Source organism: Aotus nancymaae, unplaced genomic scaffold (genome assembly GCF_030222135.1).
Source record: "Aotus nancymaae isolate 86718 unplaced genomic scaffold, 86718_ANA_hifiasm-v0.15.2.pri h1tg000029l, whole genome shotgun sequence".
In the NCBI taxonomy this organism is placed as follows: Eukaryota; Metazoa; Chordata; class Mammalia; order Primates; family Aotidae; genus Aotus; species Aotus nancymaae.
The window spans coordinates 60,525,641-60,540,820 of record NW_026988442.1 but is presented as its reverse complement, the minus strand read 5'-3'; the positions used below and the strand labels follow the sequence as shown (position 1 = coordinate 60,540,820).

Here is a 15,180-nt window from a genome sequence, read left to right as displayed (position 1 = left end):
AAAAAAATAGCACTAGGGAAAACTAACGAAATCCAAAGCAACTATGGAGTTTAACTGATAATAATGTATCAGTCTTGGTTCACTGGTCATGACAAATCTATGATGGTGATATACGTGTTGGGGCAACAGGAGAACATGGGTGTTCCCTGGGTGTGGGGCATGTGAGAACTCTACTATCTTTGCCACTTTTCTGTAAATCTAAACTACTTATAAAGTTTATTTAAATGTAAAACATAAACCAAAAGCTCATTTGAGAGGAAAAAAACCCAAACAAACTCCTAGTATTAAATGCCTTCTGCACTAAGCAGTCTTAAAACTTTATTTCATTATAATCTTTTTGTGATATTTCAAGAGAAAACAGCTCTGATTCTAACCTGAGAATATCATAGAAGAGTCATTTCATCTACACAAGATGACAGCTTATTTTCAACCTCAAACAGTTCTTTTCTTTTGGGGTAGATGAACAAATACACAATGAAAGATGTCTTTTCTTTGACTTTGTAATTTTGTTTTTTAGATGGATCATCTCATAAGATTGCCTAGATCTACTTGTGGGGTTAGCCGTGCTTAATACACTGAATTAAATGCCAGATACTACCCTGTTACATTAGACTATTATAAAGATTAGCGTTATCAGATTTGCTACTGATAAAGCCCTAGGGATGGAACTGTCCAGTGGGGCATAATGAATCCCAGGGCCAATTTCAATGTGTGGCCACTGCTCTAAGATATTAATTCAGCTTGGTTCCAAATAAATATTCAACAGTAACCTTGAAGTGATAATGATGAAGGATGTCACAAGAAGACTAAAAATATCCTAGAAGGTAGACTTTGAGAGGAGTATATGATTTTTTCCCAGCTTATATTTTAGGCACTAACTGGCTTAAAAAATTGCCTTTTTCTAATTAGTAGGCTCTTCTCTGCTCCAAATAAAAAATTCCTAACAAAATTATGGAACTGATATATTGTTGAAATTTGCTGTACCTGCTCTTTTCTGCTTAGGGCTTACTGCAATTACTGTAAGATGCGTTGAAATCCTAGAGCTATGTTGCTAAGTTGACAGGTCATGAAGTTGGCTTGATTTTTTGCTCAGTTTAAGTCCCAGCATATCTAATCCTGTAAGGGTGTGGTTCTGGTAATGGGTACAGTGAATTCCTGGTTGGGTGCTGGGACACAAAACCCATAAGGAATGGCCATTTACCTCGGATTCACTATTTCACATCTTCATTAACAGGTAATTGTATTACCATTAAAAGGCAGTCTTGCCCTCAGTTGTGTGATATGGGAAATGAACGTCTGTCCCCTCTAATTTTAACCACTGTGTCATGCATCATTCAGATGATCTATATACAATTAAGAGAAGAAAGGGAACAAACATCTTCTAAGTGTCAACTAGGAGCCCAGCAGCATGCTGGACACATATACATTATCTTGTTTGGTTTCATTTAATTATCACAATTCTCATGGTCATTCCACATATAAGACAAATGACTGGGAAAAATCAGACAAATGATATAGAATCATACAGCAGGCAAATAACAGCATCAGGATTTGAATCCATGTCTGGCTGACTCCAAGACCATAATTTTATGGATAAGTAAATTAACTGTCAAGTATCCCCAGAAAATGCTACTGAAGAATTACAATAAAGGGTCCTATTTTTGCTCAGGAGAGAATTGAGAAGGATAGGCTTCTGGTATCTCTCAGCTATTTTGCCTGACTCGTATTATTTGGGCTATTTTTTTCTCTTTAAAAATTTTTGTCATTTATTTTTATTTTTATTTTTAGAGACAGTGTCTTGAAATGTTGCCCAGGCTGGAGTGCAGTGGCTATTGACAGGTGCGATCCCATTACTGATCAGCATGGGAATTTTGACCTGCTCCATTTCCAGCTTGGGCCGGTTCACCCCTCCTTAGGCAACCGGGTGGTCCCCCGCTCCTGGGTGGTCACTATATTGATGCCAAACTTACTGCAGACACCTGATTGGCATAGCTCACTACAGCCCAGAATTCCTGGGCTCAAGCGATCCTCCACCTCAGCCTCCCAAGTAGCTGGGACTACAGGCACATGCCACCTCGCCCAGCAAAACTTGTGTTTTTTTCCCTGGGCCATGACTTAGAACTATGGATATGGCTGAAATACGTTCTGTCTTAGGTACTTCAACCTCAGCTCTCCCTATCACAACAGAAGAAAAAAGGAAGGGATGCATACGTCACTGGCATTCCAGTAAGCCCTCTTGGCTCTGATGAGGATTGGCGTATCAGGAACCGGAGTGTACTTGTCCTTCATCTTTTCATATTGAATCTTGTACTTTTTCTGAGAAATAAAAATAGAAGAGAGAGAGACAAGCTTAAGTGTCTTCCCAATTCCCAACCAAGCCACAGGTCTAGGGGAGGGGCACAACGTATTACACTCTTTAAGAGAATAGCTCTCTCTTTTGTGTTTTGATGATGCTGGTGTTTTGAGCACCACTTGTAATAATGAGCTCTCTGATCAGCGGTAGCAGAGGAAGGTTTTAGCAAAGTATTTTTCCTTTTACCCGGTGCCTCAGTGCTGAATTCCCATCTTACCTCGCTGACCATGTCCTTCACGTCTTTAGCGTGCTTCAAGGCTGTGGTCTGGTTTCCAGCGTGATGGTGGGGTCTCTCTTTGGTGGCAAGTTCAACATACAGATACTGAATAATAAGAGAAGAAAGTGAGGTGTCATGGAGATAAAGTGTTTGGTATTTGGCATTCAGTCCACTTCATTTCTAACCATTCAGTGGGTAGGTGGTATCTGTTTACAGTCCTGATGTTTGCTTATTTTTTTCTTATATATGTTTCTGTTAATTTGCTTCTCCCTGTGTCTCATGTTTGAAAACACATATACATACCCCAGTTATCTAATATGCCTACTGCTGAGTACGATCCAATCAAAGCCATGTGATAAAGAATGCTAACAGAGAGAGAGGATTCCCATAGATCCCTCAACATATTTTCCTCTCATTTTTGCTTGAATGAATGAAATACGGCTTCATTTGTCTGTGGATAATAGGAAGATCCCACAGAATGATCAAGCAATCATTTTCATTACTTTGAGTCCACAGACTCCAAAACACAAGTTTTATAGCACGTAGGAAAGAAGATGTGGCATCCCTTGCCTGAGTAAAACACAACCATAATTATCATGGCCCCAAAGAGAACTGCTTCTTCAAGTGCAGAGTTAATGGGCATGAGGTTGCAGCCAGGACAACCAAGTGTGTGAGTCTGCCACTGGCCAAGAGAGGCCAGACACACATAGTAGCCCCCTGCGATGCCCGACTGGCAGGTTTATGAACCTCTCAGCTTACCTGACTCTGAAGCTTCTGTCCTCGCTTGGCTCTTAAAAGATCAGGAGTATCAGGAACTGAAGTAAAGATTGACTTCTGCTTCTTGCCTGCAGCTCTGTAGACCAGCTAGACATAAACCAAGTCATCAGCATCATTTCTGCTTCATGGCCATGTCATGTTCTCTGCAGATGCCTTCACTGCTTTTCCATAGAAAAGGCAGGGGCCCTCCCACTGCAGCAACTGCAGTTTCTTCCCAATAAACCAACCTTTGACTTATCTCCTGCACCTTTCCTTTCTTTTTTTCCTCTGTATCGAAACAAGAGACATTCTCTAGCCTATCCAAAATGCAAGCCTCCTGCTGTGTTCTTGGTTCCATTCTAGCACCCAATTCCAGCAACTGTCCCCTTCTCCTCTGTATCTTCTACCCTTCCTGTTTTCCCAACCCTCTCTCTTCATTTGCAAACAGACTCAAGACCTCTCCCCTCCCCCTGTACCGCACCCGCCTTCATTAATTAAGCCTTTTCCAGCCTCCAGCCAATGGACTTTATTCTTCTTTTCTCAGACCTGTGTTTCTTCTTTGCCTCTATTTTAATTAATTTCTCAAGACCGTAGTTTGGCTCCCAACTACCCACATCAATGAAGTCACTCTCATTGAGACTACCAAGAACTTCATGATTGCCAAAGACAATAACCCTTCTCTGTAGCAACTGAAGCTGCTCAGTGTTTCATTCTTGAAAATTCTCTTCTCTGGCTTCCATTCCAGCATCCTTCCCTAGGTGGCCTTCTGTCTTTTAGGTCTCCTCATCAGCCTCCCTCTATGGTTCTGCCGTTATGCAAAGGCTGCCGTTTGCTGGAGTGAAGGATTGGCCCCTTTCACCCAGTACATTCTCCTGCAGTGATCTCCTCTGTACCTGTGATCTCAAGCATCACTTTGAGATTGATGACTTCCAGATCTACATATCCAGTGCCTCTCCTGAGCTCCAGATCCAAGTTTTCAACAACTTTCTGAATTTGGGTAATTTATCATGTTCAACGTGTAATTCTTTATATTGCCTCTATCTCAAATTGCTGCTTCTCCTATTTCCTCTACTTTGCTAAATAACTCATTGATACCCCAGTTACTCAGGCCAGAAACTGGGGGAGTCATCCTAGGCTCCTACATCAAAATGGTCATGAATCCTGGGCTCCTAACTTTGTGATATTCCTGAAATCTGATTCTTTGCCAACACCACTGCCCTAGCTCAGCCTTCCGTCTTATTTTCTACATGTCAAAACCACCTGCTCAGCTCCTCTATTAGACCACTCCATGGTTCACCCATCTTTCAAAAGTCTGAGACACACATTTTCTTAATGCTCAAATCTATTCTTCCTAGAAATAATTCTTCAATGATTTTTCATAAAGTCCAAGGTCATTTACATAACACCTACAAGTCTTTATAACCTGGCTCCAACCCATGTTTCTATAATTGCCCAGCGTTCTTCCACACCCTTCGTGTGCTATGTAAACTAGTCCCAGTTCCTAGAACTCATTATGGCTGCTTTCACATACTGTTCTTCCTGCCTTGAGTGTTCTTCTCCCTCTTATTTGCCTGGAAAACTCCAAGAGTTGATGCTGTTTTGACTATTCCTACTTGAGACCATTTATCACACTGATGCCTGTTACTTCTCCAAGACTAGGGCACAGCAGTTTAGTGCTATGATCCTTTCATCAACTAGAGTTCAAAGGGTCTGAAAAATAGCAGTTCCCTAATAAATGTTGAAGGAATTTAACATAATGAAGTAAATGAGAAAGAACAAATGGATACCAAATAGATTCTAATCATGGATATAAATACCAGTGGAACAGATAAAATGTAAGAAATATTTTAAACACACACACAGAGGTCAATTTCTTTAAATCCAAATTATATACCACTGCAAGTTAAAAGAAAGTGTAGCTCATGTGTTTGGGGCTTTTTTGTGTGTTACTGTTGAAAAAAAAAGAGATAAACTAAATAAAAACTTAATGTTTCTTCCACGCTCAATTTTTAGTAAAGTAAATCAATAACTCATGGAGTTTTATGGTTAAAAAGAGCTCAAATCATCATTTAGTTCAATTCTTTAGGAAATTAGGGTGCTAAGGTTGTGAATTACATAAGGTCATATAGCTAACTGGAAGTAAATCTGGGACTAAAACCCAATTCTCCCAAGCCATTTTTTTTTCTTATTTTTATTTTATTTATGTAGTTTTAGAGACAGGGTCTCACTGGTATTGCCCAGGCTGGCCTCAAACTCCTGCACTCCAGTGATCGTCTGGTCTCAGCCTCCCAAGTAGCTAGGACTATAGGTGTGTACCACTGTGCTTGGCCTCTATGCCATTTCTAGAATTATACATTTCTCTGTGTATTTTATTTCCCCTGTACTTAGGAATGCATCGCTTATGCTTCTTGAAACAACATCCCTGCTTCCTAGTACTACAAATGTGTATATGTCAAGAATCGATACAATTGAAAGACAGCTCAAAAGTCAGTAACTTGAACTTCTTTTGGCCAGCAAACTTTTTACTAACTCAATGTTTTCCAAACTTTCCTGATATTAAAATCCAGCAAGGTTCTTATTAAAAACAGATTTGTAGGCTCTATCCCAACCCTTCTGAATTCAGGGGAGTGCCTTGGATAAGCATTTTATCAAGCCTGGGTCATTGTTATGAAGAGACAAAAAATCTGCACTACTGAAAAGTATTCATTCTTCTTCCTCAGTGCTGATGCACAATTGGCACAAAAGCCCCCTAGGAATTGAGAAGAGGAGAAACTAGTTTTAGGTAATTCTGAACACTGAAAGCCAAAAAGAGTAAAGGTATTTCAGAGTTATCTTTACACTGAAGCACTGTAAGTTACCAATTTATTATTATTATTTGGTAGCTGGAGAAGAGATGTGGTGCAGTGGTTTTCAACACAGGCTGCGTATTATTAAATAGAATCTCTGTGGAGTATCTAAAAGTACACAGATACCCAGACACAGAAAATCTGGGTCTGGTGTGGAACTAGGGGTCAGAGCCCTCGCTGGGTGGTTTTTAAATATTCCACAGGTGATTCTCTTACTGAGCCCAAGTGGAAAAGCACGACTTTACTGGGATAAAAATAACATAAGTGTTCCAGTCTGAGTGTAAGCACTGGCTGAAATGACAGAGAAGCTTTCAGGAATGCAAATGGGCTCAATGTTGCATTTGCAAAAACTGAAGAGTTAGTCATCCTTTGTCTCTGGCTCACTGAGTATAGGAAGCTGCATATCCCCTCCACTAAGGGCGACATGTGGTATTCCAGGGCATCGCTAAGAGCATAAGATTCCTAATCAGCAGCCATCAGAGCTACTGAGAAGGGTGAAATGGCCTGGAAGCCAGTGCTCAGCTGGGTGAAGCCACAATACGGAATGGTGAATGTACAAACTGATGAACAGAGCTACAATACCAGAGTGACAGTAGAATGGGAATGGCCAACTGACCCATATGAAGAGCAATCATTTACACATGTGAAATGCCCTTTAGCAAACATGCACATCTATTATAGCCAAAGTACTATGGGACACATGTAAATAACATGGGGTCCAGTTATCAAGGAACCAGCAGTCTAAGGAGAGGATCAGATCTATTCACAAATAACTGCAATATATCAGGAGCCTCAGTGCCAGATGAAAATGAAACTAAATAGCCTGCAGTTTATTGAGTGGGCAGCAGAGCAAGGAGTTATTGAAGACTTCTCCAATGGCACTGCCGTGCTCAGGGCTCCTGATGGTGGGAATCAAAGCGAAAGAAAATTTTGAAATAAGATCAGTTTGGAGACAACAAAAATAAGTAAGAAGGTCTTTCTAATCTATAAAATCAAGTAAAACACCTCATCAGCCCTAGATATAGGAAGAGCAAGTATTAATATGCATAACTTAACAAAAGGGGCAAAATAAGTAAACTGAGGTAAAGTGCAGTCGGTTGACTTGCTTAGACATGGTAGCCATTCCACAGTTAAGAGGGGGAATATCTTACCTGCTGCAGCTGCCTGAACAGCGATCACTTGTGGAGTCATTCAGTTTGTACTGGTCAATTTGGTTGACTTTAGTGACAAATAAAGTGTCCTTACCTCACTCAGATGTGTCTTCAGTTCTTGCACTTTTCTGTATTCTGGAGTGTCAAGCACCACTTTGTATTTGTCTCGCATCTTCCTTGCCTTATCAGTGTACAGGTAATTAGACTTAAAAAAAAAACAGAAATACAAGTTGATTAATCACTTAAGGAATTCATGTCATATTGTCTTTCAAATGTCTGGCATGTGTAAGCTGAGCAGGGCCTTCATGTGTCCTGGGTGACTTCCCAGGCAGAAACAACAATTGCCATTTAACTAAGCTCAGCACTTTTCACAGGAGGCACAGATCATAATAAGCAGGTGATAACCTGCTCATGCGGGTTAATTGTAAATTTCCCCTTAAAAGTAGCTGCAGGCTAAGATCCCTTCTGCCTAGCCCTGGAGGCTAGATGATGGGCGCATCCAGCTGTGCAGGGTTAATTATGCACTGTGACGATGTGCACTCACCCAGAGCTTCCGCAGGTGCCGGGAGCGGACCATGTCAGGAGTGTCATACAGGAAGCAGCCAAGTCCCTTCAGGACCTGCAAGTCCTCTTTGTATTTAATCTGAGAGGCAAACACAGAAATATAGCTGGTCATAAGCAAATGTAAATCGGGAAACACAAAAGATGGAGTAGCAACACTTCTTTATTACTGTATCTTTCATTTTGGTTCATCTACTTTTTTTTTTTTGAGACAGAGTTTTGCTCTTGTCACCCAGGCTGGAGTGCAGTGCCACAATCTCAGCTCACTGCCACCTCCACCTCCCAGGTTCCAGCAATTCTCCTGCCTTAGCCTCCCAAGTAGCTGGAATTATAGGCGTGTATCACAATGCCCAGCTAATTTTTGTATTTTTTTTTTTTTTTTTTTTTTTTTTTTTGAGACGGAGTTTCGCTCTTGATACCCAGGCTGGAGTGCAATGGCGCGATCTCGGCTCACCGCAACCTCCGCCTCCTGGGTTCAGGCAATTCTCCTGCCTCAGCCTCCTGAGTAGCTGGGATTACAGGCACGCGCCACCGTGCCCAGCTAATTTTTTGTATTTTTAGTAGAGACGGGGTTTCACCATGTTGACCAGGATGGTCTCGATCTCTTGACCTCGTGATCCACCCGCCTCGGCCTCCCAAAGTGCTGGGATTACAGGCTTGAGCCACCGCGCCCAGCCTAATTTTTGTATTTTTAGTAGAGATGTGGTTTCACCACGTTGGCCAGGCTGGTCTCGAACTCCTGACATCAGCTGATCCACCCACCTCAGCCTCCCAAAGTGCTGGGATTACAGGCGTGAGCCACCGTGCCTGGCCACCGGTTCATATACCTTGTACTGTTAGTTTACTTACATCCAAATAAGTCACATGTTTCTTCATTTAAGTCTCTAGCCCCAAGCTGAGGAAAGAACACTGCTATTTTATTACTATAATATTGATTGGAGAAAAGAACAGATCGATTGGATTGGTTTTTTAGAAGGAGAGAACATATAAGGAGAATGAAAAAATGGCAGCAAGAAGTTGCTAATGGGGGTTGGAGTAGGGATGAGTCAGAGGAAAATACTGAACATGACCTGGGTTGGAGGCCACAGGTTGGAGTGAGGAGTTGGAACGATTCCATGTTGAATGTAGAATGGTGGTCACTGGGTGATCAAAAATGATGGCAATTCTGTCTTCCCAATTGGTCCTCTGTTTCCATAGGTGGAGAATTGTGGCATCCTCCTTCCACACTGCCTTACCTCCAACTTGTACTCTTGGTTTAGAAGTGCTTATCAGAAAAGGCTATTCAAACACCACTGGTTGCTTTACTTGCTGAAAGCAAGCCTGCCTCTTGGTAAGACTACTCCAGAAAGATCCCTACGAGATGCTTACATCACTGGTGATGTCTCCCACATAGCGGCAGTGGATCACTTGGGGTGTGTATGGCAGAGAGATCATGTGGCCCTGCATCTTGAAGAAGTCTGATTTGTAGATCAACTAAAGAAAAAAATACCCAAAAACACATGCATTAGAGACTGAACAACTGACATTATCCCAGGTCTCCACTCCCTGTCTTTCTAAGAAAATACCCACCTCACTGACAGCCTCTTGTGTCTTCTTGACTTGGCGGATCTCAGGGGTATCGGGAGTTGTATGGATCTTGTCTTTCAGTTTGTGGTACAATTCCCGATACAGTCTCTACATTGGAGGAAATATCATTATAGGTATTTAGTAGGGGATTGTTGAGGGCATCTACTGACTAATCAACAACAAAGTATTTTACATAAAGAACCAGGGGAAGAAATATCAAGGATATAGAAAATGATTTGAGATTAGGAAAAAAGGAGAAAACGAGAGTTATTTCATTTAGGTAAAGAATTCTGAGCACAAAGCCTTCCACTTTCTATCAGATAGTTGCACAGCAGGATCAGATATGCAAACCAATAGTTGGTGTAGAAAACCAAGGTGAGTCAGACCAAAATGCAACCTTATTAAAGATTTTTGAACATAAATGTCAAAAGAAGAAATTATTTCTTTAGAAAAGTTTTGCATCATAATCTATGAAACTGAGTCTCTGCAAGGCATTACCAAATACAAACAACAAGAACAAGAAAACACTGCCAAGAAATACCAGCATCAAAATGTGACAACAAGGACTTTCTTTTTTTTTTTTTTTTTTTTTTTTTTTTTTTTTAATTGCATTTTAGGTTTTGGGGTACATGTGAAAAACATGCAAGGTTGTTGCTTAGGTGCATACGTGGCAGTGTGATTTGCTGCCTTCCTCCCCTTCACCCATATCTGGCATTTCTCCCCATGCTATCCCTCCCCAATTCCCCACCCCCCCGCTGTCCCCCCCACTCCCCCACAACAGACCCCCATGTATAGTGCTCCCCTCCCTGTGTCCATGTGTTCTCCTTGTTCAACACCCGCCTATGAGTGAGAACATGCGGTGTTTGATTTTGTGTTCTGACAACAAGGACTTTCTTCCTTTTTGATGGTATGTAAGTTTACAATGGAAATACAATTAATTCTTAATGCATTTCAAACAGAGCCATGGCCATTGAAACTCAATATGTCTCTCAGAGAATCGGCATTCAGATACCTCGCTGGTAACATTGTTGACTCTCCGGACGTGGACAAATGGAACATCTTTGGGACCGAGTGTATACCCATATGCCTTGGTGTGTTCATAGGCTTCTTTGTACTTGAACTGCAAAAGCAAAGTCAGAACGAGATTAATGATGGGTAAACAAGGAGCGACATTACATTTCTCCAAATAGAAAAGAGACGTCACCTTTATTTGAAAGATTGCTGTTTTTAAGAATTAAGTATGAAGAAAAGCATGGACAAAATTTCAGTATTAATCCAGACCTTGAAAATTATGTGCTGAAAAATAAAACCAGTCCCAGAAAGGAATAAAATTCAACCTTTCCTAGGTGAAATCTGTTTGTAGAGAGGTATGCAAATGACAGAGAAAAATCTATATTTTTAGCCCCAATGTGGCTAGAAAATTAGAAAATACAAAGAAACAAGAGAATGTATTTAGGACTGATGAGTGGCTTCATGGACTGATTTTAACACATCCTTTAGGTGTTAGATTATTAAAGCTGTGACTGTCTACTTTGGAAGTACATTATTGAACCATAAACTATTGGGTCCTTTATGGCCAGCAGGTTTGATTTTCAGGACTACAAAGGGTAGTGTGGAGGGAGAGCTGATGATTTTACCAGTGGCTGGTTGTGGTATGCAGGCCAGACTTACTGGGATGGCCACAACTTCCCTAAGCCTTCTCCATGTGGTAAATGCATCAAGTCCCAATTGGGTACTTGCAAAAAGTGGAGAAGGGCAGCATGAGTGTGGTTATCTGAGCAAGCTGAAGGTAATAAGAGCCTATCTACCCCTCTAGTCTTCTATAAACTGGGCACAGAGGATAAGCAGTGAGATAAGTATCAGAGCCAACAGCTAGGCAAGAAGTCTTCTTTTCGAAGGAACACATGGGGATGTTATAGCTTCTGCAGTTAAACATAGCAGAAGGAAGACAATACTATCACCACACCTCAGTAGTACGTGTGTGAAGTTGCATTTCCAGTAAATGGCCTGGGATAATTCAGGGTGCTTCTGTACTAAGTAAGGCCAGCAGCAGTAGAAGCATCATGACAGCCGTGCGCCCTCAGCCAAGGTGCCCATGAACATCCTATTCTAACCCATAGGGCTACCCAGGCACTGCTGAATTACAGAAGTGGTCAATTCCACAGCACCCCTAAAAATGTGCTGTCTCTCCTCCCCAGCTCCCATTATTATATCAGGTTGAACCTTTAGGGTATGACTGGAGAATCAGAACAGGCTATTAATATGAGTCTCCTCCTACCCCACCTTCAGACCCATCTCAATGAGGAGGAGACACTCACATAACTGCTCATGTAACGGGTATCCTTGATGTGTTTGAAGTGAGGAGTATCACCTGGAAGTCTATATCCAGTGGGCAGGGTGCGCAGGCTGGTTTTGTATAGATTCTGCAGGAATGAGGAACAGCAGGTTAAATGACATCTGGCATGAAGTACCTGATCTGAGCTCAACAAATCGCTAGATACTTAATATGCTTATGCTCACTGAACTGATTTCAAGAAAAAATTAAATACATTCTAAGAGTCAAGAAATAAGTCAGTTTATTCTTCACCTATTGTTTTGGAAAAATAGAACAATGGTTTATTGAAAGTAGTTCCTGGCCAGGTGTGGTAGCTGACATCTGCAATCCTAACACTTTGGGAGGCCAAGGCAGGAGGATTGCTTGAGGTCAGTATTTGAGACCAGCCTGGACAACATAGCAAGATCTCATCTCTACAAAAAATTTAAAAATTAGGCATGGTGGTATGTGCCTGTAGTCCCAGTTACTTGAGAAGCTAAGGTGGGAGGATCGCTTAAGCCCAGGAGTTTGAGGTTGCAGTGAGCTGTGACTGCACCATTGCACTCCAGCTTGGGAAACAGAGGAGACTCTGTCTCCAAAAAAAAAAAAAAAAAAAAAAAAAGTAATTCCTGTATGCTTCTGAACATATACCCAGTTGACTGTATGGCATCTAGCAAGAATTTGGGAAATGAAGAGAAGACAGGTAACCAAGTGTCACCTTTGTCATTGCTCCATCTCAGGTGATGATATTCAAGCTATCACCAAGATATAGCCAGGCATATGTGTGTGTTACCCTCTCCTGCCCCCTCCAAACACAATGTCTTGACATCAGTCTGTGAAGAGGTCAGGATGCACATGTTCATGGCGAAAGGGAGGACAAGGAGGAGTGTCTGTCTGTGACCTTAAACTCTCTTGGAGTTTAAGATTGAGAATTACATTTAAAATATGAAAAACCAAATTATTTTGATTTTGATTTTGATTTTGAGACAGGGTCTCACTCTTTCACCAGGCTGTAGTGCAGTGGCACGATCACAGCTCACTGCATCTTTGACCTCCCTGGGCTCAGGTAATCCTTTCACCTCAGCCTCCCAAGTAGCTGGGACCACAGATGCATGCATCATGCCTGGCTAATTTATTTATTTTTGTAGAGATGGGGTTTCACCATGTTGCTCAGGCAGGTCTTGAATTCCAGGCTCAAGCCATCTGCCTGCCTCAACTTCCTAAAGTGCTGGGATTACAGGCATGAGCCACTGTGCCTGGCCAAAATAATAATAATTGTTGTTATTATTATTAGTTGGAACAGAGTTTTGCTCGTTACCCAGGCTGGAGTGCAATGGCGCGATCTCGGCTTACTGCAACCTCCACCTCCTGGGTTCAAGTAGTTCTCCTTCCTCAAGTTGCTGAGATTATAGGCATGCGCCACCACGCTCAGCTAATTTTTTGTATTTTTAGTAGAGATTAGGTTTCACCATGTTGGCCAGGCTGGTCACAAATTCTTGACCTCAGGTGGTCTGCCTGCCTTGGTCTCCCAAACTGCTGGGATTACAGGCTTGAGCCACTGCACCTGGCCCAAAATTATTTTTAATGCTCAAGAAGGGAAATATGAAAAGTTGAGACCAAATCAGCACCACTGGGTAACACAGAATAGGTAGGTGGGATCTAGGTTCTTTCTCTTCTGAATACCAACAACAATTTCTAGTTTCTCTCTTATTGAGGTTAAAGGCCTTATCTCTGTCATCTTGATTTTCAGCTTTTTGAATGCTGAGAAGGTATACTGGCTTTCTTCTTTGTTGTAAATATTGCTGGAAAATGCCCATTTATGTTGGTTTGATTCCTCCACAGGAGGATCCTGGCAGTCAGGAGGGAAGATGGAGTATGCTCTGTTTGGTGTTTTGGTTTTTTTCACCTCATGTGAATGGAACAGCATTTATATTTTACAAGGACACGTCAAGAGGAAGCAAGCTGAGCTTGCTTCCACAGAGGCTGATGGAATGGATTTCTGCTGGGCACTCTCAAGTTCTCACTGCTCACCGCACTCTGGAGCTTGTACGCATGAAGGGCCCGGTCCAGATCCACGGTTTTGGTAGTTGGAGCCACTTTGCCTCTGACACTGTGCACATAGTCATAGTGGTAGACAGCCTGGTGCAGGGAGAAGCATTATTAGAAGCAAAGAAAAGGGAAACCCAGATCTCTTTTTAAAAAAAATAATGGTAGCCTACTTCCCTTTGCCTGGAGAACTCATCTGACACATTACTGTGGCTTGTCCAATAGGATCAGAGCCAGCGTGTGGACACTCACACTGAGGAATAGAAGAGATGGCCCAGGCACAAGAAGAGGAAGGGTGGGCATTTTACCACCAGAAGTTCCAAAATACTAGGTCTCAATGTTTACTTTCACTGGTGGGATCTGATATTGACTTATCATCCTGTAGAGTTAGTAAAGAAAGAGCAGCTTTGTGCCTGCCCTGACTGCTCCACGTCAGGCATCACAGTGGGTGCTTCCTTACATCCCCATCTTACGCATCAGGATGGGAGGCTCAGGCGGATTCAGTGTTTTTCCCAAGCCTCATAGATAATGTGAGGTGAGACTGCGCTCCACATCTCTAACCTCAGAGCCTGCTTGCTTCTTATTCTACCATAGTTGGCTCTAATTTATTAAATGGCTTAGACAGAAATAAACTGGCAATGACCCAGGGCACAAAAAACAATGTTGGAAGCGCTATGGCCTAAAGTTACTTCATAGAGTCAGATCACTTACAACTCCACCCCAGCAAACTGCTTGAACACATCAGGTTTTAGGAAACAGCAGCAGCATCATCAGTACTTTCAAAGGTACCAACTCTGGTTTCTCAGTTAGAAAAGACTTGGCACTGCCCAGCCTGTGGTTTTTACCCCTCTGCTTGAGTGGTGGCCCTGTCTTTATTACTGTCCACTTAACTTCCCCAGGAAGCACTCACGTCACTTAGCTGTTTCCCACTTTTGACAGCCTGCACGTAGACGGGTGTATCTGTGACAAGCTTGTAATCATTCCTTGTTTTCAACATGTGAGCTTTATACTTGATCTGCCGAGAAGAAGAAAACAAGCCCATGTTGGACCATTCCTTATGCTTGAAACTGCTGGTTTTCGTAGAGGGTTTGGTTGCTTTTAACTCAAGAGCTTTACATTCATCCACACTTGTTTGACAGACCAAGATGCATTTGAATTTTATAACAGCAATATGGGGCTTCTTGCATCTTCTAGGACACTTGACAACTACTCTTCTAGGAAAGTTTAAGCTTTCTTACTGAAATCCTCATTACAGTATTTAATTTGCCTGAAAATCCTCTCTTTACAAATAGATCTTGTCTATAGCACTGCAAACACTAACAAAAGGCACTTTCCTAAAATGATAATTAAGTGCTTGTTAATATATCCAA

The 15,180-nt window shown here is 41.9% G+C and overlaps 1 protein-coding gene across 22 annotated transcripts in view; it reads right to left on the bottom strand.

The window, feature by feature from the left end:
• Positions 1-15,180, bottom strand: part of NEB (nebulin) — a 217,142-nt gene that overhangs the window by 52,355 nt on the left and 149,607 nt on the right. For all 22 annotated transcript variants that reach the window (XM_064382783.1, XM_064382770.1, XM_064382772.1 and 19 more), the window contains exons 112-122: positions 14,721-14,825; positions 13,796-13,903; positions 11,769-11,873; positions 10,463-10,570; positions 9,454-9,558; positions 9,253-9,357; positions 7,868-7,966; positions 7,418-7,528; positions 3,330-3,434; positions 2,571-2,675; positions 2,212-2,316 (exon numbers count right to left, since the gene is read on the bottom strand). In XM_064382783.1, coding sequence (XP_064238853.1) covers positions 2,212-2,316; positions 2,571-2,675; positions 3,330-3,434; positions 7,418-7,528; positions 7,868-7,966; positions 9,253-9,357; positions 9,454-9,558; positions 10,463-10,570; positions 11,769-11,873; positions 13,796-13,903; positions 14,721-14,825 — 1,161 coding nt within the window. The remainder of the gene's footprint in view (positions 1-2,211; positions 2,317-2,570; positions 2,676-3,329; positions 3,435-7,417; positions 7,529-7,867; positions 7,967-9,252; positions 9,358-9,453; positions 9,559-10,462; positions 10,571-11,768; positions 11,874-13,795; positions 13,904-14,720; positions 14,826-15,180) is intronic.